Source organism: Eutrema salsugineum, unplaced genomic scaffold (genome assembly GCF_000478725.1).
Source record: "Eutrema salsugineum unplaced genomic scaffold, Eutsalg1_0 scaffold_5, whole genome shotgun sequence".
Lineage (NCBI taxonomy): Eukaryota > Viridiplantae > Streptophyta > Magnoliopsida > Brassicales > Brassicaceae > Eutrema > Eutrema salsugineum.
This window is the reverse complement of record NW_006256612.1, coordinates 4,474,827-4,502,400: the sequence shown is the minus strand read 5'-3', so window position 1 is coordinate 4,502,400 and position 27,574 is coordinate 4,474,827. Positions and strand designations below refer to the sequence as shown.

The following is a 27,574-nucleotide window of genomic DNA, read 5'->3' as shown; positions in this document are numbered from 1 at the left end:
TCTTGATACAATACCCCTTACGAAAAAGGCTCGTGGCTCCTTGATACTTGCTAACGGCTTTTCCATAACATCAAAAGTTCCATTTGACATGTTAAAATATAATAAAATTATATATTATTTGTTTGGAATCTCGGAGTATAAAAGAATAACTTACCTAAAACTATAGTATTTTCATTTTTTTAAGGAATCATATTGTGATTCGTAACAAAGGGTTAAATAATTTGGATAGTCGAAAACACTAATTAATGACAAATTAAGGTTCAATTTAAGCACGTAAGGTTATGTCAAGCAGTAATATATTCCACGATAGGTTTTTTAAAATAAAAATAAAAACGTTCGGAATACTGTACATTAATTTTATTGAAAACGTAACTTTTGCAAACGTCAGAATATGAGATATAACCTTCCTCGTATAACCCCTAAGCGGAATACATTAATCAAAGTAAGTTTTAACTTAATTTCGCCGTCACAAAAATAAAAAAGTCTTAACATAATTTCGCTCGACACAAAAAAAAGTTCTACCTTTAAATTTCTTCCTCCGGCGAATCAGAAAGTTCCCCTTTCTCTCGCCTTTTTTTTTCCCTCGTATCGTCTTCGATTTTGTTTAATTTTTAGCCGAATTTGCGATTTCTCACAACAAAAAAGAAAAAAACTCTGTTCCTAATTCCCCGTACTGATTTTGTTCACTCAAAATTCAGATTTCATTTATTTTTAAAAGTTTCGTCTTCTTCTTCATTTTGGTTTGAATTTTCTCCGCACACGAGAGTTGAAATTTCCTTTTTTGGGGATTTTCGGGTCTTAGGGTTTTTCTTCTCAGGAGACAATCAAAGATGAGCGTCGCGAAATCCCAGGTTTGGCAGCCATGCAAGAAGAAGAGATCCTGAAGAAGAATCAATAGAGATCTATATCTACATCGACAAAGAAGATATTAGGGAGATAGAGAGAGAGACAAAGAGAGATGGCTTCTCGAGCAACACCTTCGCGATCGACTCCTTCTCGATCGACGCCTTCTGGTGGTTCAGGTATCTCCCGGACCCGAGTTGGTAAGTACGAGCTGGGAAGAACTTTGGGAGAAGGAACCTTTGCCAAGGTCAAGTTCGCGAGGAATGTTGAAAATGGAGAGAATGTGGCCATTAAAATCATTGATAAAGAGAAAGTTATGAGAAACAAGATGATCGCTCAGGTATGTAAATCCGCTGCTTTCTTCTATTTCGATTCGGATTTTACGCAAAAGTTAAAACTTTTTGATTTGGGGTTTGTTTCATGTAGATCAAGCGTGAGATTTCGACAATGAAATTGATCAAGCACCCGAATGTGATCCGTATGTTTGAGGTTTGATCTAAACTTCTTCTTCTTCTTTTGTTTACTCGTTGCTTGCATGTTTAGAATCTAGAAGCTTAACTTTTTTTGATCTAGATTCCTACAATATTCTGAGATTCGTTTGAAGTTTATGGAACATAAGTGGTCCCTGGCCAATCTCATAGATGTATATATATATACATAATATTATTCTATGTATTCTTTTGGTATCTTTGTAGTTACCGATTCTCTCTTCTTCAGGTGATGGCCAGCAAAACTAAAATCTATTTCGTTTTGGAATTCGTTACTGGTGGAGAGCTTTTCGATAAAATTGTAAGCTTTCATTCCATTGAAGATGGCTTTTTTTTTCTCCTATGTAGAAAATGAGATCTCGAGTGAAGAAGTACTAATGACTTGATTCTCTAAATATGTAATTAGTCAAGCAATGGGAGGTTGAAGGAAGATGAGGCAAGGAAGTACTTCCAGCAGCTTATTAATGCGGTGGACTATTGCCATAGCAGAGGAGTTTATCACAGAGACCTTAAGGTTAGGAATCTTATTTTCTGATCTTGCATAGTGTTCGGAGTTACGGTTCAATGTTTTAACTTAAGTTGCACCTTCTGGTTGCAGCCGGAGAATTTGCTTTTGGATGCAAATGGTGCTCTGAAAGTGTCTGATTTTGGATTGAGTGCTCTACCTCAGCAAGTCCGAGTGAGCATTGATATATTGATTTCTTATTCTGTTGTTTCGATGTAAATGTCATAGCATGATAACTCAGCTACTATGGCGTCTAAGGAGTAAGTTTTCCGTGAGTCATCAGAGCTAATTTTGTGACCCTTCTTCTTTAGGAGGATGGATTACTTCACACAACATGTGGAACGCCCAATTATGTTGCTCCGGAGGTATTATTTACTTCTACTGTAAACTGACACTCAATTGTCTTGATAAGCGTGAAACCAGTCTATTCGTTTCTGGTCTCAGTAGCCATCTATGTTTGTCTCTCTAGGTAATCAACAACAAAGGTTACGATGGAGCCAAGGCTGATTTGTGGTCTTGTGGTGTGATTCTCTTTGTCTTAATGGCCGGATATTTGCCTTTCGAAGATTCTAATCTAACGTCACTATATAAAAAGGTGTTACGCTTTATTCTTCTTCGTTTGCTTTTATTTTTTCCTTTCTCTGATGCATATCCATTATGAATGCTATGGGCAAAAGGGTTTCAAGTTTTGCACTTCTAGCATGCGTTATTTGGGTGTATGGGAGTCTGTCAATTGTTTTGAAGGCTCAAGATGTATATAGCATAAAATGGAAGTATGGAACCTGATTCTTCTTTCATCATGATTACAGATATTTAAAGCCGAATTTACCTGTCCTCCCTGGTTCTCTGCAAGTGCTAAGAAGTTAATCAAAAGGATTCTGGATCCCAATCCTGCAACGGTATTTTCTTCTTCCCCTTTTATGTTTAAGGTCCTTTGTATTATGCTGTTTTAAGAGGCAAAAACATTTATTGGATTGAATAGATCTCAAGTCTTTCTTACTGAAATTTTTTATGTTGGACAGAGGATTACATTTGCTGAAGTCATACAAAATGAATGGTTTAATAAAGGGTATAAAGCACCTAAATTTGAGAATGCTAACGTCAGCCTTGATGATGTTGATGCGATTTTTGATGAATCAGGGGTAAGGCTTATGTTTTTAGTTGGTTTATCAAATTTTTATGAACTTTTTCTTGAATGAATACTTAGCTTGTTTTTGTCGGTTAACAGGAGTCTAAAAACCTTGTTGTGGAGAGGCGAGAAGAAGGACTTAAAACACCAGTAACTATGAATGCTTTTGAGCTCATCTCAACATCCCAGGGTCTCAACCTCGGTTCACTTTTCGAAAAACAAATGGTACAGATTCCTTATAGCTTACAAGTAAAGCTTTTTCTTAGAACTAGTCATACACTCATACTTGATGAGAAGTCGTTTTGCTCCAAAACTGTAGTGACCAGTTCTTTTCTTGAGAATCCCGTATTTTGTTTAGTGGAGGTAGTCATTCTTAGTAATAAGCATCTTCTGATTTCAGGGGCTTGTTAAACGAAAAACTCAATTCACTTCCAAATGTCCTGCTAATGAAATAGTCACAAAAATTGAGGCCGCAGCAACACCTATGGGATTTGATGTCAGGAAAAACAACTACAAGGTTGGAATACTGTTATACACATTCACCGCTGCTGTAAAATTGTATTTATTCATTTGATGCTTATGATTACACCCTTATACCATTTCTTGACACTCATCCAGATGAAGCTTCTAGGAGAGAAATCAGGCCGCAAGGGTCAGTTAGCAGTCACAACTGAGGTTAGTTTTTGCTTAGTCGCCAGTGAATTGATCAGCCCTTTGTATGATGTCTCACGGTGTTGGATGAACGCTAATATCAAGTTAATTGACATCTACTCTCAGGTTTTTCAAGTTGCTCCATCGCTTTATATGGTTGAAATGCGAAAATCAGGGGGTGACACCTTGGAATTCCACAAGGTATTCATTCATATGCATCTTATGCTCTCTTATTATTGTGGCCTTGTGGGTTTGGTCTGAACAACTTGATAAACTTTTCCTTTCCTTGGTCTGTTTTTTTTTTTCCAGTTTTACAAGAACCTCACCACGGGTCTTAAGGACATTGTTTGGAAAACAATCGACGAAGAGAAAGAGGAAGGAACCGAAGGTAAGCATCTTCATTGAAATATTCTGTTAGATAAGCCTCGAAAGTATCAAAATAATGAAGAGATGAAACAACAATGGGAAAACATCTAAACACCAAATCTTGCTTTGTTTCTTTTAGTTTCAGGTGGTACTACTAACGGTGCTGTGGTTGCTTCTTGATACCGAACAGTTAAACAGTCTGCGTGTACTGGTGTTTTACTATAGATTTTGTTCGTTATAAATTACTATAGTACTGGGTTTGGGGAGTGATTTTGAAATTATACAAAGAAAGCGTCAGAAAGTGTAGCAAAGCTGAAAGTTTGAACATGTATTGAGGGTGTTTTTATAATCTATAATCTTGTTTGAATCCATGGAATGTTGTGAATAGCATATGCCTATGTGGGTATTCTTGGCTTGAATCCAATAAAACGGAAAGTAAAAGCTATACAGTGTTTGTTGATTTGAGAATCGTTTTCGTCATTCACTATTCAGTTGACATATAGATACTTGTACAAGTAGACCAAAAAAAAATGAATACTTGTAGTTGTGTGTGAAATTGCCTTCGGCTAAGAGCCAATCACGGTAGAAGCAGATGGGCACAGGAGGTCGAAACTTCATATAGATTACGGTTTATTACTTCATTGTTGACATATGTTACCTTAAAACTATTTATCGAATACGATTTGATCCTCGTGTGTGAAATTTTGATTCAATAGTACTATTTCCTCTATATAATATAAAACTATCAACTACTTATCTAAAAAAAATAATGAAGACATTTGGAAGTTATCTAAATATCTTAATATGGTTGCTTCCAAAATGTATTCTAAGTTCTATATCGTAGACACAATGGGCTAAGAGAATGATCTAAGATTAGATGGTAACCTAACTAATGTTTTCTAGCTTTTGTACAAAAATCAGTGTAGATTCTATCTTCACACTCTGATAGTCTTATCCGATATCAATAAAAAAACAAGAAGAATATAATGCTGATCGAAAAAAAAAGTTTTGGGTATATTTGACATAAAATAGTTTTCGTGATTTTATGTGTGTTTTTAGTTTTTTTAAAACAAAAGTTGTTGCTTGCTCTGTATCTATTATCAAAAACAAAAGTAACTTAATTTGTTTTTTCTTATCCAGGTTCTATTCGTTTCACGCATTACTTTGTTCTTTAAAGTAGTTTTCTAACAATTTGTTGTTTTCTGTACATAAGAACATCGACAATGGGAGGCACAAATGCAATGCAACACATGGGAATGTTCACATGACTTTTACAATCATTAAAAAAAAACAAACTATGCTTTTCCATTTCTTATTCTTCTTACATTATAAACCCACTCTACACATCTCCGGTTTAATACAAACCAGAAACGATTTGCGAATTTCGGTTTAGCATGAGAGTCCTTCATTTGTTACGTACACAGCCCATGCTTCCTACAATTCCAAAATGCACAGCTAAGAGTTATTGACCAGAGCAGGAACCAAAGCTTACAGGTTGAACCAATTCCCGGTTTTGTTCGGTTTAATATCAAAATCGGTTTAATACCTGAAGAATGGAGAATACTCTGCTCGCTACAGACTTCTGAAGTGGCGAAGTTCCTCCTCTCTGTTGAAGTTTATCTGGATGTAAACAAAGCCGAGCTTTTTGGTAAGCTTTCTTCACTTGTGATCCATCTCGAAGATTTGCCAAAGGAATCGCGTGCCAATTGCTATTTGACCAAAGAACCTGAATAAAAATCCCGGTTTAATTGGTTTAGAAATCTGCAAATTTTCAGGAATCATAGGCTTCTAAAACAACTCTACTTCCAATGTGAGACATTCAAATAATAATCGGTTAACGAAACCGGACCGGTTCTCATGACTTACATGATGCAAAGTTGAGAGGAGGAGTCTAATGTTGGACTCTTTTCCGGTTAACCATACTCTTATCTCTTCATCTTTAATCTCCATCTCCATCTGCAATTATTCAACTGTCAACATCAGATTCTTATCTCCACTGAGAAATTAGTTACTGATTTTTCCGGGAAAATGTTAATTAAACTAACTAACCTCTTCTTCTGATTTGGCTCCCTCTTCGCTTCTTATCGAATCCATTAAGTCTTCCTCTGTTTGCTTTGCTTCTGGTCGTTGAGATCTCTCTTTAGCCCAAGCTATTGCTTCATCCATGTCGTTCGAATCCGAGTTTCCTCCTCCTCCTCCTCCTCCACTTCCTCCTTCTCTGTAACGATCAAACCGATCTGAATTTATCTCGATTACGTAAGAGCTCATCTCTTCTTCTTCTTCTTCTTCTTCTTCCTCTTCGACTTTACAGTCTCCCGTAGTTCTCTGTTTTGCCTCAGTGTCGTCTTCTTCGCAGATGAAGGAAGAAACAGGGGAAGATGCCGGAGAGCTGGGTCCGAAATCATCCATTCTCCTGAAGGAATTCGGATCCAAGCTCATTGTCTCCGGCGAGGCTCTCCTAGATCCGCTAAAGTTTGGTTTTTTGTAGTAAAAATCTGATTTTTCCGGTGTGTTATCGTGGCCGGATAATGAATCACCGGATGTTGGAAACGCCGGGAAACTCTGTTTCTTTGATTCCCGCTTATGACTTCTCGACGGGACGTTTAACGGTCTAAACAAAACAAACACAAGAGGTTAAAATTACTTAATTGACCTCGAGAGATGCTATAGAAAGTGGACTAATGTGGAGGGTAAAACGGTAGTTTTAACTCACCTAAGTCTAGAAGTAAAAGAAGAAAACCCAGCGTCGTCGCCGGAAGTCGCCGCCGGCGGAGGATAATGAGGACTAACCTCCTCGGAAGTAAGCACCGACGAGGAATTCGACCTCGATTTCGCTTTCGGGCTCTGCTTTTTGGAACCCTCTTTCGTCGTCCCGCCGCCGCGACCGCCGAAAACGCCGTCGTAAAATCCATCTCCGCCGGAAGGAATCCTGAACGCCGGTAAGTTTCTGCCGTGAGATTTAGAAGACGGGAGAGTGCCGCCGGAGAAATTCCCTGGCGGACGGAAAACCTCGTCGTAGAAACAGTCGGAACGAGAAAAGTCGCCGGAGAATTTTCGGGTGAGGACGCTTCTCGGAGGACCGCCGAAAACGTCGGAGAAATCTTCGGCGTCGATTCGAGCGTCCATGGATTTTCGAGCAATGGAGAAGAATGGGTCAACGCCTGAACCCATCTTCATACGCCACGATTCGTCCATTTCGCCGATGAAGCTCTGTTTTTTTTTTCTCTGGTCACTCCAAGAATGAAGTAAAGTGAGAGAGTTTTTGTGTTGTAACTTGTGTTGTACATGGAACGTACATATCACATATGTATATATATATATAGTAGACAACGAGGAAAACAAAATTTATTTTAATTATTTTCTCATGTGTGGATTTTATTCGTTTTCAATTCTTTTTTTCTCCTGATCTGAGAGAAAAAAAAACACTGAGGTTGTTACGGAACATTTAAGAACTTTTTGCTTTAACCAAAAAAAAAAAAAAATTAAGAACTTTTTGTCAAATGATCGATCTAATCTGAAGTATGAATCTCGTACTCATTTGTTACTAAACTCCAATTTTTTAGGCTAATTAGTACCCCCAAAGAAAACTACTTTTACATCATTAAATGATTTTGATTCAAGGTTTAACATATGTATACACACGTACAGCTGCACAGGTAAAGGTTTCATTGACTTTTTTTTTCTTGTGTCTGAGAATAAAGTCAATGAAATTCTTTCTATCCTTTTTCCTCTTGGTCTGAATAAATCTGAGAGGGTTTTTTTCTGTCAAATATTACAAATCTTTATGTTGATTTATTTTTGCACGTGTAAGAGCAATATGCTAATGCTATATTAATATTGGAGTAATAAATAAGAGCGAAAACTGTAAATCATATATGTAAGATACAGATTTATTCTTTTTTTGTCATCAAATAACATAGGCTGTTGCCACTTGGAGTCCCTGCTCTAAAAGACATGATTTAATGGTTTCCCTTTTGTTTAGCTGTATCATAATTTTCTCTTTATTTATTCTTCAAAAAAACAATTCATAATTTAAGTTTCAGTTATTTTTGGGTGATAGTGGTCCTAGTGGAGTGTAAAACCAAAAACAAATCTCATCTATTAAGCTTAATTTTTTTTCAATATTTTACAAGAAATTATAATTTTGGACCCTACCTCCTAAAATATCTAACATGATATTTATGAATCCGATGTTGTTTTTGCATTGTGAAAAAACTGAAAACAAATATCGGATTACCATGTCTCTCATTAATTTTATTAAAGTATCATGTGTTTCGTTTGTTGCATTGCCAAACGACTTACAAATTACAAAGACCGAACTACAGATCTATAATGTATTAATGTGAATATATATTCATAGAGATGTATTATCGAATAAGGAAATATTTCTACGTTTCGCACTTATATATGTTATATAATAAATTTTGATAAGAGTACTGTTATACAATATATTCATAGAGTACTGTGTTTTTTAAGATGTAATCGTCGTATATGATGTCAACATGCAGATGTTAAAAACAAAAAGATGTCAACATGCAAAGACAACAAATTCGTGTAAAGAAAAATCAGGTTCGACAAAAAAAAAACAATCCAATTTTTATAGAAGAATTTTAGACAGTTTGACATGTCTAATGACCAATATGGTTGTCTATGTGAAAATATAAAGTTTGATGACTACTATTACATTTTTGTTTTTGACAATTCAAGATAACCATAAATATTAAACCGAGCATTTTTAAATGTAAGTCTGTTAATTGATACTCACTTCCTATAGTATCCTAATACTGTATGTTAAAACGTTTTATATATTAAGAGCGAAGTGGGTGAAGGAATGACATATACCCTTTGGAGGGGACAATGCATGCTATAATTTGATGTCAATAAACTTTCTTCCCTACCAAAAAGCCATACCCTTCTTACTTTCCAACACATGCTTATCGTTATTACCAACTAATTCTAAAGAACCATCGTTAATTTATTATCTGATGTCCCCGAATGGACAGATCATTAAATTATCATTTATATAAGTGGCGGTGCCCAGTTTTTATTTTTATTTTATTTTATTTTGTTTTGTAAGCAATCGTGTTTGGCCTTTTGGGCGTATTACCAAGCTACTCCAATAGTGATTACAAATTTACAAGTATCCCCTACGATGAATTTCAAAGCACATATGTTAAGCTAAATCTACTTAAATGAACAATTGTATTATTTACTACTATTTAATAAGTAAGAAAATAGTCAGATAATAGTGGTTTTGGAAAGTATTTTCCTTTTCGGGGCTAGCAATTGAAACGGGCATTATTGTGGAAAATTGTTGTAGGTGGGCTGAGCACATCCTTCTTTTTGTAATTTTAATTAGGCCCGTTAGCAAATCGGAGAGGCCCAACAAGCTCAAAGAATAACAAGCCCGTTCATAAAGCTAAAACGAGGTCGTTCGAAGAGATGAGCTTCCCATAACAAAGGAGCAGCTCGCCACGTCGACGTTGATGAAACAGCTCGCCAGCGAGACACTCCGATAGACGGTCGGTCAGGTCTATCTACCCGGCCGCCCAAGCTACTCTGACCGAGATGTAACCTAATTTGAATACTATAAATAGCCTTATAACTTCATTTATTACGAGATCCGTAATCTGAAAAAAAGACTAAAACACTCGATACTTAAAATCTTCAACTCTTACCTCGTTTACTTGACCTCGTGATATCACCTCGAAAACATTATATCGATCTCACCTCTATTCAAACAAGAATCTTCGAGCTCCACCTAAATACATTTACCTAAATAACCTCGTGTGCGGATACAATACAACAATTGGCGCCCACCGTGGGGCTAAGAGATTTCTTTCTACGCAAAGAGGGGCTCGATAATGTCAGGAATTCAAATCAACGAGACAACTAGTCTATCCATCTCAACTACACCCGAGGAGGGACTTCACGCGTCACCGGTTAACAATCCAGAGACTTCAAATAGGCAATCACCAACAATGAATCCTGTGGAAAACGCAACCTCGCACCCAGAAGCGCAGGACGTAAACCGAAGCACACCACCTCCAACTGACGTCGCAACATTATTTGCGACAATGATGGCTCGAATGGAAGAGCTGAATCAACAGACAAGCGCTCGACTGAACGAGCTCGCCGCGGCACAACTTTCTTGTCAATATCAAGTCAACATATTACACTCGTAGAGACCCAAGCCCCAGAGAGACGAACCCAAGAGATTCAGCGCGTACAACGTGCTTTATTCGGAGATTCACCTGCACCACCAACAACAGAAAATCATCCAACCTCGAACTGCGATGAGGTGAACATCGGGGCTACCGAACACGAAGCACGTCGGCTTCAGATAAAAAACTCACAGCAGGACGAAGAAATGCTCGAAATGAGGGCCAAATTGCGAGCCATGACCTCGCTTGTACATCAAGCAACTAGCTCGGCACCTGAGATCGACCGTGTGTTGAAAGAAAGCCAAAGCACACCGTTCACGACCCGAATCACCGATTTCCCGATAAGAACTCAAGTGAAGTTCAATCTCCCGACGTATACTGGCAACTCTGACCCAAGCCAATTCATGGCCACGTTCAGCATTCAAATAGGCCGAGCACGTCTCACCCCCGAGGAGAAAGATGCAGGCTTTTGCCAACTGTTCGTCGAAAATCTCAGCGGCGCGGCCCTCGTTTGGTTCTCTAAGTTAAAGGTGAACTCGATTGACAGCTACCAAGCATTGTCGACTGCATTCCTCAAGAGGTACATGATGTATATCCAAGGCGCAGTTTCCAGTGCCGACCTTACCAGATCAAACAAGGCGAAAAAGAATCCCTTCGGTCTTTCATCGGCAGGTTCAATGCGATCGTTTCTCGGATCACCGTGACTGACGAAGCATCGCTGCCCGCTCTTCGGAATGCCCTGCGAATCGATTCGAAGTTTCGGGACAGCCTCAAGTTCAGCAAACCCCAAACTCTCGAAGACGCGCTTCACCGTGCCACCTTATACATCGAGGACGAGGAAGAAAAAGAGATCGTGTCACCAGCAAAAGCTGCGCCGAAGCAGCAACCCCACAAAGAAATCCCCAAACAAGATTATCATGAACCTCGACAACACCTCGACAATAACTATCGAGGTGAAAATCGCCGAAGGGCAACGTATAACATCAGCACTCCACAACAACAAAATCGCCAATATCAAAACCAATCGAACACCTGGCAACGAGGAGATCGCGGGGAGGCACGACCTTTCTGCGACTATCACAACAAATACGGTCACCCAACTGCGATGTGTCGGGAACTGCAGGCCTATTTGCTCGCCAAATATCGAAAGGGGAGATCGCATTACCAAACCAGCCCCAAAACGCCGCGCCACGAAACAACAAAGCTCGACCAACGGCTCCCACCGAGCAACTTCTGCATCCTCCCCCAACGAATGAGCGATTCAACGACGATCTCGCAAAGAGAGATAGAGGTAACCAACCTCGAGGTGACACCCCTCCGGCATCTCGAAAGAAGGTGTTCTTTATCATGGGAGGCCTATCGACGTGCAATGATTCCGTCAGGTCAATAAAAAAGTACGGCCGCCAGGTGATGCTCGCACAAAAATGGCAAGTCAAAAGTCCCAAGACCGCCGATAGTGATGCGATCACATTCACCGAGGCCGACACGGAAGGAGTCGACATGCCACACAACGATCTGCTTGTGGTCGAGCTGCGGATCGCAGATTGCGAAGTGTCTGGGATACTGGTTGATACAGGGAGCTCGGTCGACCTGATTTTCAAAGAAACGCTTGACAAAATAGAACTGGCGAACCATCACCTCAAGTCCTCGGTTAAGCCACTTACAGGATTCGACGGAGATACGGTCTACTCGATCGGGACGATCAGGCTCCCAGTTTACGCGGCAAAGACGACCCGCCTCGTCAAATTTGTCGTCGTCGATAAACCCGCCATCTATAACGTAATTTTGGGAACGCCCTGGCTACAATCCATGAAGGCGGTGCCATCGACCTATCATCAATGCCTCAAGTTCCCAACCGCGTTCCGGGTAAAAACCATTCGAGGCTCTCAAGAGATATCGAGACTCTGCTTCTCCGCTGAGCACAAGCTTCGATTCAAATCCACGGTCCCAGCCAAGGCATGTCTTACGATCTTACCCGTAACTCAAGCCGATTTGCCAACCCAAGAAAGACCCAAGCAGGAGCTCGTCGTCCAAGTAAACATCGACGAAAGCGACCCCGAACGATGCGTAGGAATCGGAGCTGATCTAGAGGACGAGATCAAGGTCGAGCTCGTACGACTTCTTCGCCGAAACGCATCGACATTCACCTGGTCAGTAAGCGACATGCCTGGGATCGATCCCTCAATAACAAATCACGAGCTCAACATCGATCCTACGTTTAAACCGATCAAGCAAAAGCGGAGAAAGTTAGGTTTCGAAAAGGCGCAGGCCGTCAATGATGAAGTCGAACGTTTATCGAAGGCCAGCTCGATCATCGAGGTCAAATATCCAGAATGGCTGGCAAACTCTGTTGTCGTCAAAAAGAAGAATGGCAAATGGCGAATCTGCGTAGATTTCACCGATCTCAATAAAGCCTGCCCCAAGGATAGTTTCCCTCTACCGCATATCGATCGAATCGTCGAGGCAACTGCAGGGAACGAGCTCCAGTTGTTCATAGACGCCTTCTCCGGGTATAATCAAATCACGATGCATCCCGAGGATTGTGAGAAGACGTCCTTCATCACCGATCGAGGGACTTATTGTTATAAGGTAATGCCGTTCGGCTTAAAGAACGCGGGCGCAACGTACCAACGACTAGTCAACCACATGATCGCCGATCAGTTGGGACGAACGATGGAGGTTTACATCGACGATATGCTAGTAAAGTCATTCACCGCCGGTGATCACATCAGCCATCTGCAAGCTTGATTCACCGTTCTAAATCAATACTAGATGAAGCTCACTTCCGGGGAATTCCTCGGCTACATCGTCACTAAACGAGGAATTGAGGCGAACCCGAAGCAGATCGATGCACTAATCAGTCTCCCTTCACCTCGCAACACTCGCGAGGTTCAACGTCTCACCGGCCGGATCGCAGCGCTTAACCGATTCATCTCTCGCTCGACAGATAAGTGTCTCCCATTCTATCAGCTCCTCCGAGGCAACAAGCGTTTCGAATGGGATAGCAAGTGTGAAAAAGCTTTCCAACAACTTAAGGAATACCTCGCCAGCCCACCGATTTTAGCAAAACCCGAATCAGGCGAAACCCTCTACCTATACATCGCTGTGTCGAGCTCGGCGGTTAGCGGAGTCTTAGTCAAAGAAGATCGAGGCGAGCAGAAACCGATTTTCTACGTTAGTAAAACTCTCGACGACGCAGAAAAACGGTATCCGACTTTGGAGAAACTCGCGCTCGCGGTCAGGTCGAACGATACTGCACAGCCCGAGCCAGTCAGGTCGTATGGCAAAGTGGGCTGTCAAGCTGACGGAGTATGATATTGAGTATCGCAATAAAACAAGTGCCAAATCGCAGGTCCTCGCGGATTTTCTAGTAGAACTTTCGCCAGAGCTAATCCAGACCGACCTACCTGATGAGAAGTGGTGCTTATACGTCGACGGATCCTCTTCGTCTCGAGGCGCAGGTATTGGCATCCGACTAGAGTCCCCGACGAAAGAGATATTGGAGTAATCGTTCCGGCTCGAATTTCCAGCCTCGAATAATGAAGCAGAATACGAAGCTTTACTCGCAGGACTTCGTCTAGCCCAAGGTATCGGGGTCAAGAAAATCGAAGCTTTCTGTGACTCCCAGCTCGTTGCTAGCCAGTACAGCGGCGACTACGACACTAGGAACGACCGGATGGATTTATATCTTAAAGCCGTCAAGAGTATCACAGATCGCTTCGAATATTTCGCACTCATCAGAATTCCGAGAAGTGACAACACTTCGGCAGACGCACTGGCCGCTCTCGCTTCAACATCCGAATCGCATCAAAGGCGCGGGATCCTGGTCGAAAGCATCGATTTCCCCCGCATCGTATTCCCTCGAGGAATATGTGTAGTTCGCGAGATCGAAGCAAACAGATTAGCCGCCATAGAATTGCCTCCACCCGAGGTCGTCGATGAGCCTGCTGAGCAAGAGCCAGCAACCGAAGACTGGAGGATCGAAAGCTTACTCTACATTACAGATGCCAAGTCTCACCTGACCGATGGGCAGCGAGGCGTTTAAAAGTTCGAAGCGCCAAATACGTTCAGTCACACGGCGACCTCTATCGTTGGAGCTCGACTGGCGCCCTACTCAACTGTTTGCATGGTGAGGAGACACTCGATGTCATGCGAGAAACACACGAAGGAGCGTGTGGAAATCACTCCAACGGTCGAGCTCTCGCTCTAAAAATCAAGAACCACGGCCATTTTTGGCCGACAATGCTAACCGATTGTGATCGATTTGTAGCTCGCTGCGAACAATGTGAACGACACGCGCCGATGATCAACGCGCCAGCCGAGCTCCTAGCCGCTTCCTCACCACCTTATCCCTTCATGCGATGGGCGATGGATATCGTAGGCCCAGTTCCTCGATCTCGACAGAAACAATTCATACTTATCATCACCGATTACTTCACGAAATGGGTCGAGGCCGAATCTTACGCCAAAATTAAGGCAACTGATGTGAAGAACTTCGTTTGGAAGAACATCATCTGCCGCCACGGATTACCTTACGAGATCGTCACCGATAATGGCCCCCAATTTATCTCTGATGTCTTCGAGGACTTCTGCGCCAAATGGAGAATACGACGTAGCAAGTCAACACCGCGATACCCACAAGGAAACGGACAAGCCGAGGCAACCAACAAGACTATCCTCGACGGCATCAAAAAGAGACTCAAGGATAAGAAGGGCTTATGGACAGACGAGTTAGACGGAGTCCGATGGTCACATCGAACTACACCGCGCAGATCGACGAATAAAACCCCTTTCTCGTTATCTCACGGCATGGAAGCTTTAGCTCCCGCCGAGGTTGGTCTACCAACCATACGCAGAACGATGTTGACACAAGACGATAAAAGGAACGGAAGAATGATGAAGGATAGCCTCGACATGCTCGAAGAGGAACGAGATCACGCTCTGTTACGTATGCAAAATTATCAGCAGCAAATCTCACGATACTACAACAAACGCATGAAAGGTAGGCACTTCGAAGTTGGCGACCTCGTCCTTCGCAAGGTGTTCGAAAATACCGAAGAATACCGCGCCGGAAAACTGGCCGCAAAGTGGGAAGGCCCCTACCAAATCACCAACGTTGTAAAACCTGGCGTTTACGAGCTGATGACGATGGATGGCGAAATGATACCGCGATCGTGGAACTCGATGAACATTAAGCGGTATTACTTCTAAAAAAAAAAAAAAAAAAGGGACGCTTAATCTCGAATGTGAACTACGATCGGCTTGATCCCAGTTTGTTGGGTACGTAGGCAACCTCTCACGAGATACAGCTATTAATAAAATTTTTGTCTATACCAACTTTTACATCGACATCTTTACATCGACATCCTAGCTAGATGTTCGATCTTCTAATACGCATTTCCCTACAATGCAACCTCTTAGCAAATCCTAAGGAACAAAAACCTTACGACTGTAAGAGAATAAGCCGGGACCAGTCCCGCACCCTTTCTTAAATCACCTGAATAATTACGTCGAGATCATTCTCACTATTCGGACACGATTAATGAAATAAAACAGGGTAAGCCGAGTCATACCTCGCACCTATTGTTCCCTAAAGCCGAGTTTCATCTCGCACCTATCGCTCTATTTACCTCGCATCACTTATTCACCTCGTATCAAGCATTTCATCTCGAATCTATTGTCGTTTAAATTGCGAGCTAATACTTCGTATTTATTTTGTTTTGTTTTGCTTAAGTATACCTCGTATTTATTCTCTCTTTATAATTCAAATCGCGAGCTGGTACTTCGAGAAAAGAGCATTTATTAATAAAAATAGGTCGGGTCCTTACAAACGAGGCAAAATAAAAAAAAAGTCAAAAGAAAAGAGGCAATAACAAATAAGAAAAGGCAAGTAAGGTCGATTCTTCAGACTCATTGCCGCCCTCGCGGTTCTCTTCGTCTTCGGCATCATCTCGATCCGAACCACCATCTGGAGTCTCAGGGTAAGGCGGAGGCAAGTCGTCTTCCTCAAGATCCATGAAGCTGAGGTTCTCGAGCTTCTGTTCGCAGTCGCGCTTTGACGATTCCAGCTCAGCTCTCAACTCCGCTTCAGACATCTCCTTCAAGAGATCAAGGCACTCCAATGTACCTCGAGCCTGAACCAGATCGAGCTTAACCTTCTCGATCGTCTCTTGTTGAGCAACCCGAATCCTCAGCCGATCGATACGACCTGAATACTTTGCCTCAGCATCCGCCCAAATCCGTGTCGTCTCCGTCTCGATCCTCTCTTTAGCTTGTCGCTGTGCCCGGACGACCTCAGTGGCGATCGACTTCTCGACCTGGATCTTGGCCTCGTTGACGATCTGTAGGTTGTTGACTAAATCCAGGTTCTCTTGCTTCATCGTCTCGATCTTGTCGGTTAGCTCTTTCACCCCTGCTTCGAGCTGCTCCGCCTTCCTTTTCATGGTCTGCCAATTGTCCTCGGCGACCTTTCGCTGCTCGATGACGGCGTCACGCTCTTTCACTGCCTTTTCGCCGGTAATCTGGGCATCCTTTAACCGAGCGGCGCCATTCCGGAGCCAGCGCATGTATTGACCTCGAGCGCGGTTGCAGCTCGCGATGAACTGAAAACAAAAACAGAAAAAATATATCGGTCGAGCTCACAGATTAGACCACCAATTAAAGCGTAAAGTGAAGATTCCAGACATACCTTGAAGCCGAAGCTCGCCATGTCTTTGAAAGCCCCATCGGTACCAGGGGGACCTCGGAGGTGGAGCCCCTTATCATCCCGAACAGCTCTGCGCATTTATCAACATTGTTGACAAACGGTTCGTTCGACTCGGGGTACTCGAACGAAAAGCTCCAGTCAATCTCTTTGGCCTTGTCATTACCAGGTGGATCAACCCTAGGCCGTTTGCTCGCAGCCTCCGCTCCAACTTGACTGCCATCGTCGCCTTAGCCCCGGCGACCTCCTTCTTCTCGGCGAGGCGAGCAGCCTCGGCCTCCTCCCTCCGTTTCTTCTCTTCAGGCTTCCTCTTCTTTTGCTTCTTCTCCTTGCGCCTCGCCAGCTGCGCGACTTCGTCGGTTTCATCGTCTACTTGCCGACTAGACACTTGGTCTTCAGCACTCTGAGCCTCGACCCCACCTTCATCGACTGACTCGAGGTTCACATCGCGTTGAGGAGCAACCTCGACCTCTTCTTGGGTCGGCACCGGATCCGTGCATGCAGGCCGAGATGCAAAAGGACCCCGATCCTTACTCCCGCTCTTCTTGACCTTCAGGCGCGCAGCGAGGCTGGGGGCGTTAACTTGAATTGGAGCCATTGCAATCGTTCTTTCCCGCAGGTTATTCTCCCTCCTCCAACTAGCTGAAACAAAAAATGTGTTAGGCGATGTCAATTACGGAAGAAACATAAAAAATATCGAGCTTACCGTTCGTGATGCGAGTGATGGCAGCCTCGACCCTTCGACGATGTATATCAGGCCAATGTTGTATCCCAACAGCCCTGATCTTCTGAAGATTTGCGTGGAAGTTCTCCGGGAACGCTTCGAGCTGAACGTTTCGATCTGCGAAAGACGAAAAAACATTAATAAAAGACAAGGAAGGACTCGAGATACGACCAAACTAGCGATCTACCGATGCTGTCGCTCCATTCGTTCCTAAAATTCCTGGAGGTGTCGACGACCAACTTCTCATCCACCTTCGCAAAAAAGAAGGACGCCTCCCAGCTCGGCGTCCTGTTGACAGGGTAGACCAAAGAACAGTCCTTCCTCGCCTTTATTGTATACGTCCCCGGGATCGAGTTGTTCTTTTGGACGGTGGTCATTTCTTCGAAAAAATGCCAATCAACGTTGACACCGACCTCGCTACCAAACAAAAGAGCTGCAACCATGAACCTAATCCCCGCTGGAAGGATTTGCGAGAACGCAATACCTCGACGGTCTACATAGTCCGTCAGCAACCTCGGCATAGGCACCCAAAGATGACAGAGACTGAACCACGCCTCGTAAAGCGTGACCCAGCCCTCCGGAGCATGCCACGGCCGATCTTCAGGCCCTGGCGCCATCAGCTCGCCTCGAAAACCGTATCGTAACTGAAACTCCTCGAGGCGTTGAGCCGTCATCTGAGACGGAATGTTGACTAATCGATTCTTGATGGCTCCTTTGCGCTTGGAACCTTTGCGACGAGGTCTAGCTTCCTCATCTTGTTCTTCTTCCTCGCCCTGCTCATCTTCTTCCTCACCCCCTTCGTCGATCTCGTCCTCGACACGCTCTGTAGCCTCCCCATCACATCGATCTTCCTCGAAAAGAACTATCTGAAGATCCATTTCACCTCGCGGAGACGCCCCATCAGAACGGACTCGATCCGCCAATTCAATCAATGGAGATTCTCCTCGATCCGATCGAGTGTCGGACCTCGAAGACACCTCAGGGGAAGAGCTAGCACTCCCAGAAGCTTCCTGTTCGGATCTAGAGCCAGACTCTAAGCTCGACCCGATACGCTGACCCCCTAAAGACATTACTCGATGTCGGATAACAATAAAAACAAAAATAACAAAAGGACGAGTTCTAGAGAGAGAAAGGAATTCTAGAGAGAAGGGAGAGCAAGATTACCTTTTGTAAACGGAGAAGAAAATGAGAAGAAGAGGAGGAGAGCAGAATATATAAGGAAGAAAAAACAGCGGTTACCGAGAAAAGTAATCATGATCCGGACGCTTCCCAGTACTCTGTTTAGTAGCGGATCCCACGCGCTTCCCGAAAATCACGCTCCCACTCGCGACTCTTCGCCACCCAAGACAACCGTTGCTTTTTGCGACTCTTCGCTGCCCAAGACGACCATTGCTTTTAGCGACTCATAGCTTCCTAAGTATCACCTCGACTCCGAAGACTCCGCATCGATATCGAGGTCCAAAAAAAAAATGAAAGATTCTCCAGCTCGATGCGTTGAATATCGAAGTAATATCTCCATCAACGGACTGGGGGGGACAATTGTTGTAGGTGGGCTGAGCACAACCCTCTTTTTGTAATTTTAACCAGGCCCGTTAGCAAATCGGAGAGGCCCAACAAGCTCAAAGAATAACAAGCCCGTTCATAAAGCCAAAACGAGGTCGTTCGAATAGATGAGCTTCCCATAACAAAGGAGCAGCTCGCCACGTCGACGTTGATGAAACAGCTCGCCAGCGAGACACTCCGATAGACGGTCGGTCAGGTCTACCTACCCGGCCGCCCAAGCTACTCTGACCGAGATGTAACCTAATTTGAACACTATAAATAGTCCTGTAACTTCATTTATTACGGGATCCGTAATCTGAAAAAAAAGACTAAAACACTCGATATTTAAAATCTTCAACTCTTACCTCGTTTACTTGACCTCGTGATATCACCTCGAAAACATCATATCGATCTCACCTCTATTCAAACAAGAATCTTCGAGCTCCACCTAAATACATTTACCTAAATAACCTCGTGTGCGGATACAATACAACAAAAATATGGTTGATTTTCTTTTCTCTGGGATAATGATTGTTGTTTTAATTTTATTTTTCTGACAGCTAATTGTTAACTTAGTTTGAGATCATAAATCAATGCAGTCTATACGAAGATATGTACATCATCAAATTAATGTATATAGTCCCAAATCACTAAGAAATGGTTAATTAAGAGAAAAAAGGTGGACTTATTTAGTGAATTGTATTTGTTTTTGGAAATGATATTTAATGTCTATAAAGAACAAGTAAAGGTAAAAACAAAATTGGAACAAGCCTTGATATAGTTTGAAACATGTATCAGATTCAGACCTTGTTATAGGAACATTACAGGTAAAAATTGCAGATCAGGTGGTCTTGGAAGGGGACAACTTTATCTTATTTTAACAATACTTGAATAAAATATAATAAAATCAGATACAAAAACAATCATTCTGTTGAGATTTGCTCCCCTTAAGATTCGAGCTTAGATCATTGCAATAAAATATAATAAAACAAATTAAAATAGATAAACTAAAGAATGTTCAGTGATCTAAAAGTAAAAGAATCGAGGAAACCCATTAATCTTTAGCTGTTCCAAGCATGTGTGTGAGCTGTAATGCTATGTTGGCATCTTGCCTCTAAGTTATCAAAGATCAAATCTTTTGATTGATAGGGTTTTAAAGTTCAAATCTCCTTTTATAAAGGCTTGAAAAAAATCCGAGTCGTCTACCATTTTCAATAGTTTTTTTTTCTTTCTGAACTGGTAAAATTTATCTGCCCTAAGAAAATCGTTTCCTTGATAGCATGTGAACACTTGGGATCTTATACTTTCCATTTACATTTATTGGAGTATTTATTCACACAAAACAGAGAATTTCCTAAACTAACACTAAATCTTAACTGTTTTTGATCTACTAGTAACAAGCATCTCTCTAACAAAACGACAAACATATCCAAGATATTTCTGCACATGTATTTTTTTGCTTTATGATATAAATTGAAAGAAAGAAGAAGAAGAAGTTAAACCGACAATAGACAACAATGTGAAATGTACAGAGGCAATGATCATAGTGCAAATCGGAAGACAAACACAAATAACAGAACATGGGAAATGATTCAGCAAGCAAAAGCATTAAGTGCCTTTGAATAATACCAAACACAAAATCCTCAAAGACGCAGTCTAGGTCAAGCACAAAGAATGGGATGGCCACAAGTCCCATAACCAATATAATCTATCTTGACGACGCGTAAGAAGCCTCAAGACAAAGTAGTAAGCCAACGAGGTAAGAGACTTTAACCATAAGCAGACAAAAACAGTGAACAGTTAAAGTTTAACACAGCATTTGCAGAAATGGGTGACCAAAGAATCAAGATATTTAGATTGCTAAAGGATCAACAAACCTATGAGTTGTACATATGTTGCAGAGCGATTTTAGGAATGCCATGTTGCAGAGTGATTTAGGAATGCCAATGAAACCATAACCGGACGCATCAGCTTTTTGGTAAGGAGTGGACGAAAAGAAGGAAACTTTACATAAAAAAGTTTATGTTTTGACACAGAAGAGTGCTACATATGATATAACCCATCAGCTCAATGGCACGGAATCGTTGCGGGTGACTCCAATATTGTGGCTGTATGATCCATGGGGAAGTAAAGAAGAAATCACAAGTCACCAACTATCACCAATGTTGTTTACGAGTAAAGCAACAAGAAAAACTAAACCGGGTTCAGTCTTGTTCGATTAAGGCTTCCAAGGCTAAAAGTTGTAATTGCCGAGGATTCTATCGTTTAACAATAAAGGTTACTTAACCCTATTTTCTTTTGCCAAAGCTGTCTATTTTGAGAGTATTTGCTCAATACAAAAGATGCCAAAGAGATACCTAGATGATATTTCAATCATAGCGATCGAGTTTCTAAAAAAAATTGTAGAGTTGGGAAACTTTTAGTACCTGTAATTGTGAGCCAACTGAACACAGAGCAGTTTACATTTTAAAATACTGTAAAGGGTTTGAACAGTTGTCGGCATCCACAAGTAACCTCTTACTCTCCTGAAGCTCAACTAGAAAATATCATAAATCCAAGGTAGAATCCTGTAGACAAGTCCTCCAATAAAAAGGCAACAACAAATTTAATCGCTGTCACGAACCTTGGAGATACCATTTAAGGCATAACAAACAAAACAACAAATCGCATCACCAAAGATCAATTCCAACATGTTTTTCCAAAAAGCCATTTTCACAAGAGATTCTTGAAAGGAACACTTTCTACTTTCTTTTCTAGTATGATTGTGTATGGAACTATATGATGACAGAGAATACGAGTAACAAACGTGTTTTTCCATAAGGGTTCTCTCAGACTTTTACATGGTAAAACAAACAGCAACACGCCGAAATGGAAACCGTTGATCGGACAAGAAGAGAAGACATGATCTTTTGTTTGCAGAATAAAAGTAACCTACAACAAAAGCAGTAGTAGTTGAGGAAGGTGTCCTCTTTACTTTCAATTTCTCAGCAACAGTTTATAATTTTGGCTTACTATCAGGATCAGCCAAGGTGCAGGCATTATCACGAGATAAGTACCTTCAAGATCACCAAGTTCACACGAAAAGAAAAAAACAATGACTGACTTAATTCCACGTCAATGCAACAAACCAAAATCAACAAAAATACAAATGTACCATCAAGGAGAGCTAATGCAACAAGCAAGCCATCAACTTCACACTATACCCAAATACAGAAACTAATGGATGCCTTTAATGATATAGCGATGTGTATAATATATATATACCCCACCAAAGATAAGCCACAGATTAATCATCTGTTCTTTTTCTAGTCATTGGATCCTATCCGTCCCAAAAGATTTCGTTTTTCTTTTCATAGTTGATGTTATAACTTGCATATAAAACATTCAGAGAAAGGTACCACAAGACTTCTCAGTTGAATCAACAACTCTTATCTATTTGCACTCTTTTACCGTATTCTAATAAAGAAACAGAAAGCCACAGAAAGCAACAAAGCATCATAGTTTAAAATGAAATTACTCCTCAGAATATTCAAAGAGATCAACAAACAGAGAGGTATACCGTATACTATGCATTGTATGATCTGTAAAGTGTCAAACACTTATAGTCTTGCTATTACGTAAAAAAAGACAGTTAGAGAGAGCAGCATGATTTAGGCCACGACTGTTTCTTTGTGTTTTCGTTTGCATATCCATGTTCTAATGATTAGACCATTCTAACATGGAAATACTTCTAACATGGAAATACAAATGCAAACCTAAAGAAACAATTGTAGCTTTAACTAAAGTACAAACTTAAGAGGACAGAAACTTATCAGTACTAGATTGTAAGTGTCGTTTAAATTCAAAACAGTGAGTAGAGAAGCAAATTCTGGGAATAACGGGTCACTAACGGTGTGCAAGCGCCACAAGAGCATCAAACCGGTGTCCACGCCCCCACGCGCCTTATGGAAATACAGAGTACAGTTAAGTTTAACCTCGGGTACACAAAAACATACAGAGATGGATTGAAAAAAGAAGAAGAATGAAGATTTCCAAAACGAAGAATATACCCATGAGTTGCGGATATGGAGCAAAAAGAAGGACTCTTGGTGTTTTGTTGCAGAGTTATAAATGCAATTGAAACCATAACCCAAGATGAAACTGAATCATGCAAAACACAGAATTGCAAAGAGTGGAAGAAACAAGGAAACTCTTATAAAAAAAAATGTTTATGTTTTGACAGAAGATTGCGAAAGGAACTATGTAGCTTATCAGTCCAATAGCATGGATTCGTTGTGGGTGACTCCAACAACGTGGCTGTATGATTCATAGGGAAGTAAAGAAGAATTCATGTTGATTAATGGGGAAGTAAAGCAATTTTGTTTATGAGTAAAAAGCAACAAGCGGTCTTGTTCAATTAAGGCTTCCAAGGCTAAAGCTTTTCACTGCAAGATATAATTGTTTAGCCATAAAAGGAAACTCTTTTGAGGGTATTTTCTAAATACATAAGATGCCAAAGAACTTACTAGATGATGGTTCAATCAGAGCCGTCGAGTTTCTACAAACCATTTTGTTTTCTGTAAAATTGGAAACTTTTTAGTACTTGTAACTATTAGCCATCTGAAACCACAGAACACTGCCCATTGTACAGTACTATAAGGAGATTGAACAGTTCTCGCTCTGTTGGCATCCACAAGTAACCTCTTACCCCCTGAAACTCCAGTAGCATTTACTCCTAAGTTGATAAAAAAAAAACCTCAAAGGTAGAATCCTGTAGACAAGTCCTCCACATAAAGACAACAACAGTTATAGTCGTTGTCATAAACCGGGACACACCATTTAAGCACTACCAACAAAACAGCAAATCACATCACCAAAAGACCATCTTTTCTAAAAACATTTTTCACAAGAGATTCTTGGAAGTAACTGTCACTTTCTTTTCAACAGGATTGTGTATGGAATTATATGGTAACAGCATATGTACAGCAAGAAACGAGTTTTGCACAAGGGTTCTCTCAGCCTTTACATGGAAAACAAACAGCAACACGCCGAAATGGAAATTGCTCAGTAAGTACCAATAAAAGGAAACAGTAACCATGATCTTTTGTTTGCAGATTGTAACAATCTACAACAAAAGCTGTAATTCAGGAACGTTCCATCTTTACTTTCACTTTCACAACAACAGTTTCTAACTTTGGCTTAATATTGGTATCAGCCAAGATGCAGGCATTATCACGAAAATCATGTCTGATAAGTGATAAGTACCTTCAGCATCACCAGGTTCACACGACAAAAACATTGATGACTTGATAGCACGTCAAAATTAACAAAAATACAATAACAGAGCTCTAATGCAACAAGAAAGCTATCAACTTCACTATACCCAAATACAGAAATAATGGATACCTTTAATGATATAGCGATGTGTAAAATATAACCCATCAAAGATAAGCCTCAAGTTTTCATCTATTCTATTTCTAGCCATTGAATCCTGTCTATCCCAGAAATGTTTACTTTTTCTTCTCATAATTGATATTCTAACTTGCATATACCTTTAGAGAAAGTGAGCATCCAAATATGGGGAAACATGCAGTGACAGTCATTGAAAATTAGCAGCATATGCAGGTCACAAAGTAGCCAAAATTCAGAGCTTTATAAAGACCACTAGAACAGTAGTTAATTTCATTGTGCTGGGTCCTTGACATGCTTTGCCACTATGATGCTTTTATGTTACAAAAATAAAAGTATATCCAGAGAGTTATTATGAGACCATGGACTGTTTTGAGGACTGGGGTGAAATATGACCACGCTCAACCAAACGTAACATTAGCTGATCTGCCTCCTCAACTTTTCCTTCTAGAACCAGTCTCTTGCTTAGCTTCTCACACATCTTAACATCAGGTATCAAATTGCGGCTAAACATCCGACAAGCCACTTTATATGCTGACAGAGGTACAGCTTTCTTAAGATAGCCGTCCATAAGTATATAACATGTCTTAGCATCAGATCTCGAAGCTGTCCTCAAAACTTTTCCCAAGAGTTTGTCTGCCTCCTCGAGCTTCCCCAAACCACACAGCTTCTCAATGACTTGGTTATAAACTGTCCTGCATTTCTGCCGCAATATCATCTTCTCCAGTATAGCCACGAGATCGTCAACCTTTCCCATTTGGCAGTATCGATGGATGACAGTTCTGTATGTTACAGGGGTGGGATCTATACCTTTATGAAGCATCTTTTTCATAAGTTCTGTTGCTTCTGCTATTCTACCTTTTTTCCCCAATGCATCAACTAAAGTAGTATATGTGAAGACATCTGCATGTTTGTTGATCAGGTACATGTCATCAAGCACGGAGAGAGCAGCATCTAGCTCATCGTTCTGACAAAAACCATGAATCACTGTAGTGAAATTCACGACATTAATAGCACAACCCTTGTTCAGACACTCCTCCATGAATTTTCTTGCCTCGTGTGTTTTCCCATCCCGGGAAAGACTCTGGAGCAATAAGTTAATTTCAACTGGTCCTGGGAAAAACCCTTTTAGTATCATCTCTCTTACCACATCACAAGCCTCAGACAATTTCCCTTCCCTACGCAGCCCATGCATAAGTACGCTATAAGTAATAGAATTTGGACTCCACCATTGCTCTTCGCTCATGTTCATCATTTCTCTTGCCTCTAACGATTTCCCCGTCCTGCACAACCCATTTAACAGAGCTGTGTATGACACAGTATTTGGTTTATACCCGTGAGTATGCATAACTTGTAGCAGCTTTTTGGCTTTGTCCACCCCACCCAAACGACAGAAGCCATTGACAACTGCGGTATAAGTTACAACATCAGGAGGGCAATGCCCCTTTGACAGCATCTCATTAATGAGATCTTTTGCCTCAGACATTCTTCCCTCTTTGCACAATGCATGAACTATAGCACTATAACCAACCTTATCAATCCGAAAGCCTTTTTCTTCAGCATCGTTTAGAAACCAAAGAGCCTCATCAGCGTGATTATGCTTTGTGAGCATATGAATTAGAGTATTGTAAGTGACTTGATCCGGCACCAAACCATGCTCTTTCGCCATTTTCTCCATCAAGTGTCTCACTTCCACAATCCGCTTTTCTTTACAAAGAAAGCCCATTATGGTATAGTAACTAACTTTATCAGGCAAACATCCTTTACTAGGCATTGCCTCTAGTAGTTCAATTGCTTCCTCAACTCGATGCAAGTCACAGTACCCTCTGATCATACAATTATATGTCACTACATCTGGAGCTATACCAACAACCTGCATACGTTCTATAAATCGTAAAGCTTTCTCCAACCTATTCGCTCTTACGAAAACGTCAATGGCTGTATTGCAGATCAACAAGTCAGGTTCAACTCCAGCTCTCTGCATAAGAGTCAACACCTTCAACGCATCTCTTAGCTGACCTGCCCTGCTATATGACACCATCACAAGCGAAAACGCTCTAGGAGTTCGATGTATACCTCTACGTTTCATCAGAAGGAGAACTCTTCTGGCACCTTGACAGATTTTAGTCTTACTAAGAACCTCAAGCATCGAGTAATACACAATAGGGTCATGGCGATACCGCCATTGACGATCCGCCCAGTAGAAGAACTTAAGAGCAACACGTTCATCATCTTGTGAGCGTAAAACAGCGCAGACTTGAGAGGGTTTAAGACTCCTTAGAAGATTCCTCATCTGGCCTTCATGCTTTGGGTTCCAAGATGACCTGAGGCCAATCAATCTATTTGTCTCTCTCACCAAAGGATGCCTAGACTCATCTTCTTCGACATCAAATCTACTAGCTTCTTCTCTCGATTGTGGGATCTTCCCAAACGATTCCAGAACAGCGAAATCATCATCCCGTTCGTCGCCGCTTATTCCATTTCCGTCGTCATCTTCGTCTTCTTCTTCTTCTTCTCCCAATTCATCTATCTCGTCAAACCTGTTGAACCTAGGGTTTCGAATTTCTCCAAATTCAGCTTCGCCGACGCTCGTAGTATTCAAAGCCGGTGACTTTCCGAGACCCAATTGCCTGAATTTTCGCAAGTGATCATCTTCTTGACTAGAAACTCCTTCTCTTTCTGGGCCATGATTGAAGCCAGTATTTCCCGACGAAGATGTCGAGAAAGACGCATCGGATTCGCCGTTAGAGATTGGACAAGCTGAAAATCTGATGAAGGGTCTACGAAGAAGCCGATTAACTCTTAAATTCAACATCAATTAAACAACACTAGCGAGAAGCTCCTTCAAGCTTCTAAACCTCAGATAACACAAAAGCTCACTCAATTGTAGTGTTCACAGAGCAAAACCAACGGAAAAATGCGGTTTTTGAAAGTTGAAAATTGAAACATTTCAAGGGGGTGAAGAAACTATAGAAATTAACTAGAAGTCAAAATCAAAAATAAGTTAAAAACGTGGGCTTTAAAGGAAGAAGAAAAAAAAAAGACTGCTTGAAAAGCCCGAATCCATTAGG

At 41.4% G+C, this 27,574-nt stretch overlaps 5 protein-coding genes across 5 annotated transcripts; 1 reads left to right on the top strand and 4 right to left on the bottom strand.

Annotated features, from left to right (window-relative positions):
• Positions 1–534: 534 nt before the first annotated feature.
• On the top strand, positions 535–4,450 carry LOC18992071 (CBL-interacting serine/threonine-protein kinase 23). The gene is made up of 15 exons (XM_006415428.2): positions 535–1,183; positions 1,270–1,332; positions 1,561–1,632; positions 1,738–1,845; positions 1,930–2,010; positions 2,148–2,201; positions 2,306–2,431; positions 2,646–2,735; positions 2,859–2,978; positions 3,065–3,190; positions 3,366–3,482; positions 3,584–3,640; positions 3,743–3,817; positions 3,926–4,004; positions 4,122–4,450. Exons 1-15 carry the CDS (start codon positions 959–961, stop codon positions 4,160–4,162), a joined length of 1,434 nt encoding a protein of 477 aa, XP_006415491.1. The 5' UTR covers positions 535–958; the 3' UTR covers positions 4,163–4,450.
• Positions 4,451–5,145: 695 nt separating this feature from the next.
• On the bottom strand, positions 5,146–7,283 carry LOC18992070 (putative tyrosine-protein phosphatase auxilin). The gene is made up of 5 exons (XM_006415427.2): positions 6,696–7,283; positions 6,032–6,593; positions 5,849–5,938; positions 5,529–5,708; positions 5,146–5,416 (listed from the first exon to the last, which is right to left on the bottom strand). The coding sequence occupies exons 1-5, from the start codon at positions 7,175–7,177 to the stop codon at positions 5,372–5,374; spliced, it is 1,359 nt and encodes a 452-aa protein (XP_006415490.1). The 5' UTR covers positions 7,178–7,283; the 3' UTR covers positions 5,146–5,371.
• Positions 7,284–15,998: 8,715 nt separating this feature from the next.
• On the bottom strand, positions 15,999–17,317 carry LOC112083972. Its single transcript, XM_024152201.1, has 2 exons — positions 16,835–17,317; positions 15,999–16,748 (listed from the first exon to the last, which is right to left on the bottom strand). The coding sequence occupies exons 1-2, from the start codon at positions 16,928–16,930 to the stop codon at positions 15,999–16,001; spliced, it is 846 nt and encodes a 281-aa protein (XP_024007969.1). The 5' UTR covers positions 16,931–17,317.
• Positions 16,991–18,643, bottom strand: LOC112083971 (meiosis-specific protein ASY2-like). Its single transcript, XM_024152200.1, has 4 exons — positions 17,761–18,643; positions 17,556–17,690; positions 17,062–17,491; positions 16,991–16,997 (listed from the first exon to the last, which is right to left on the bottom strand). The coding sequence occupies exons 1-4, from the start codon at positions 18,641–18,643 to the stop codon at positions 16,991–16,993; spliced, it is 1,455 nt and encodes a 484-aa protein (XP_024007968.1).
• A 6,094-nt stretch (positions 18,644–24,737) lies between these two features.
• LOC18992069 (pentatricopeptide repeat-containing protein At1g09900) lies at positions 24,738–27,371 on the bottom strand. The gene has a single exon (XM_006415426.2). The coding sequence runs from the start codon at positions 27,316–27,318 to the stop codon at positions 24,856–24,858; it is 2,463 nt and encodes an 820-aa protein (XP_006415489.1). The 5' UTR covers positions 27,319–27,371; the 3' UTR covers positions 24,738–24,855.
• Between the last annotated feature and the right edge of the window lie 203 nt (positions 27,372–27,574).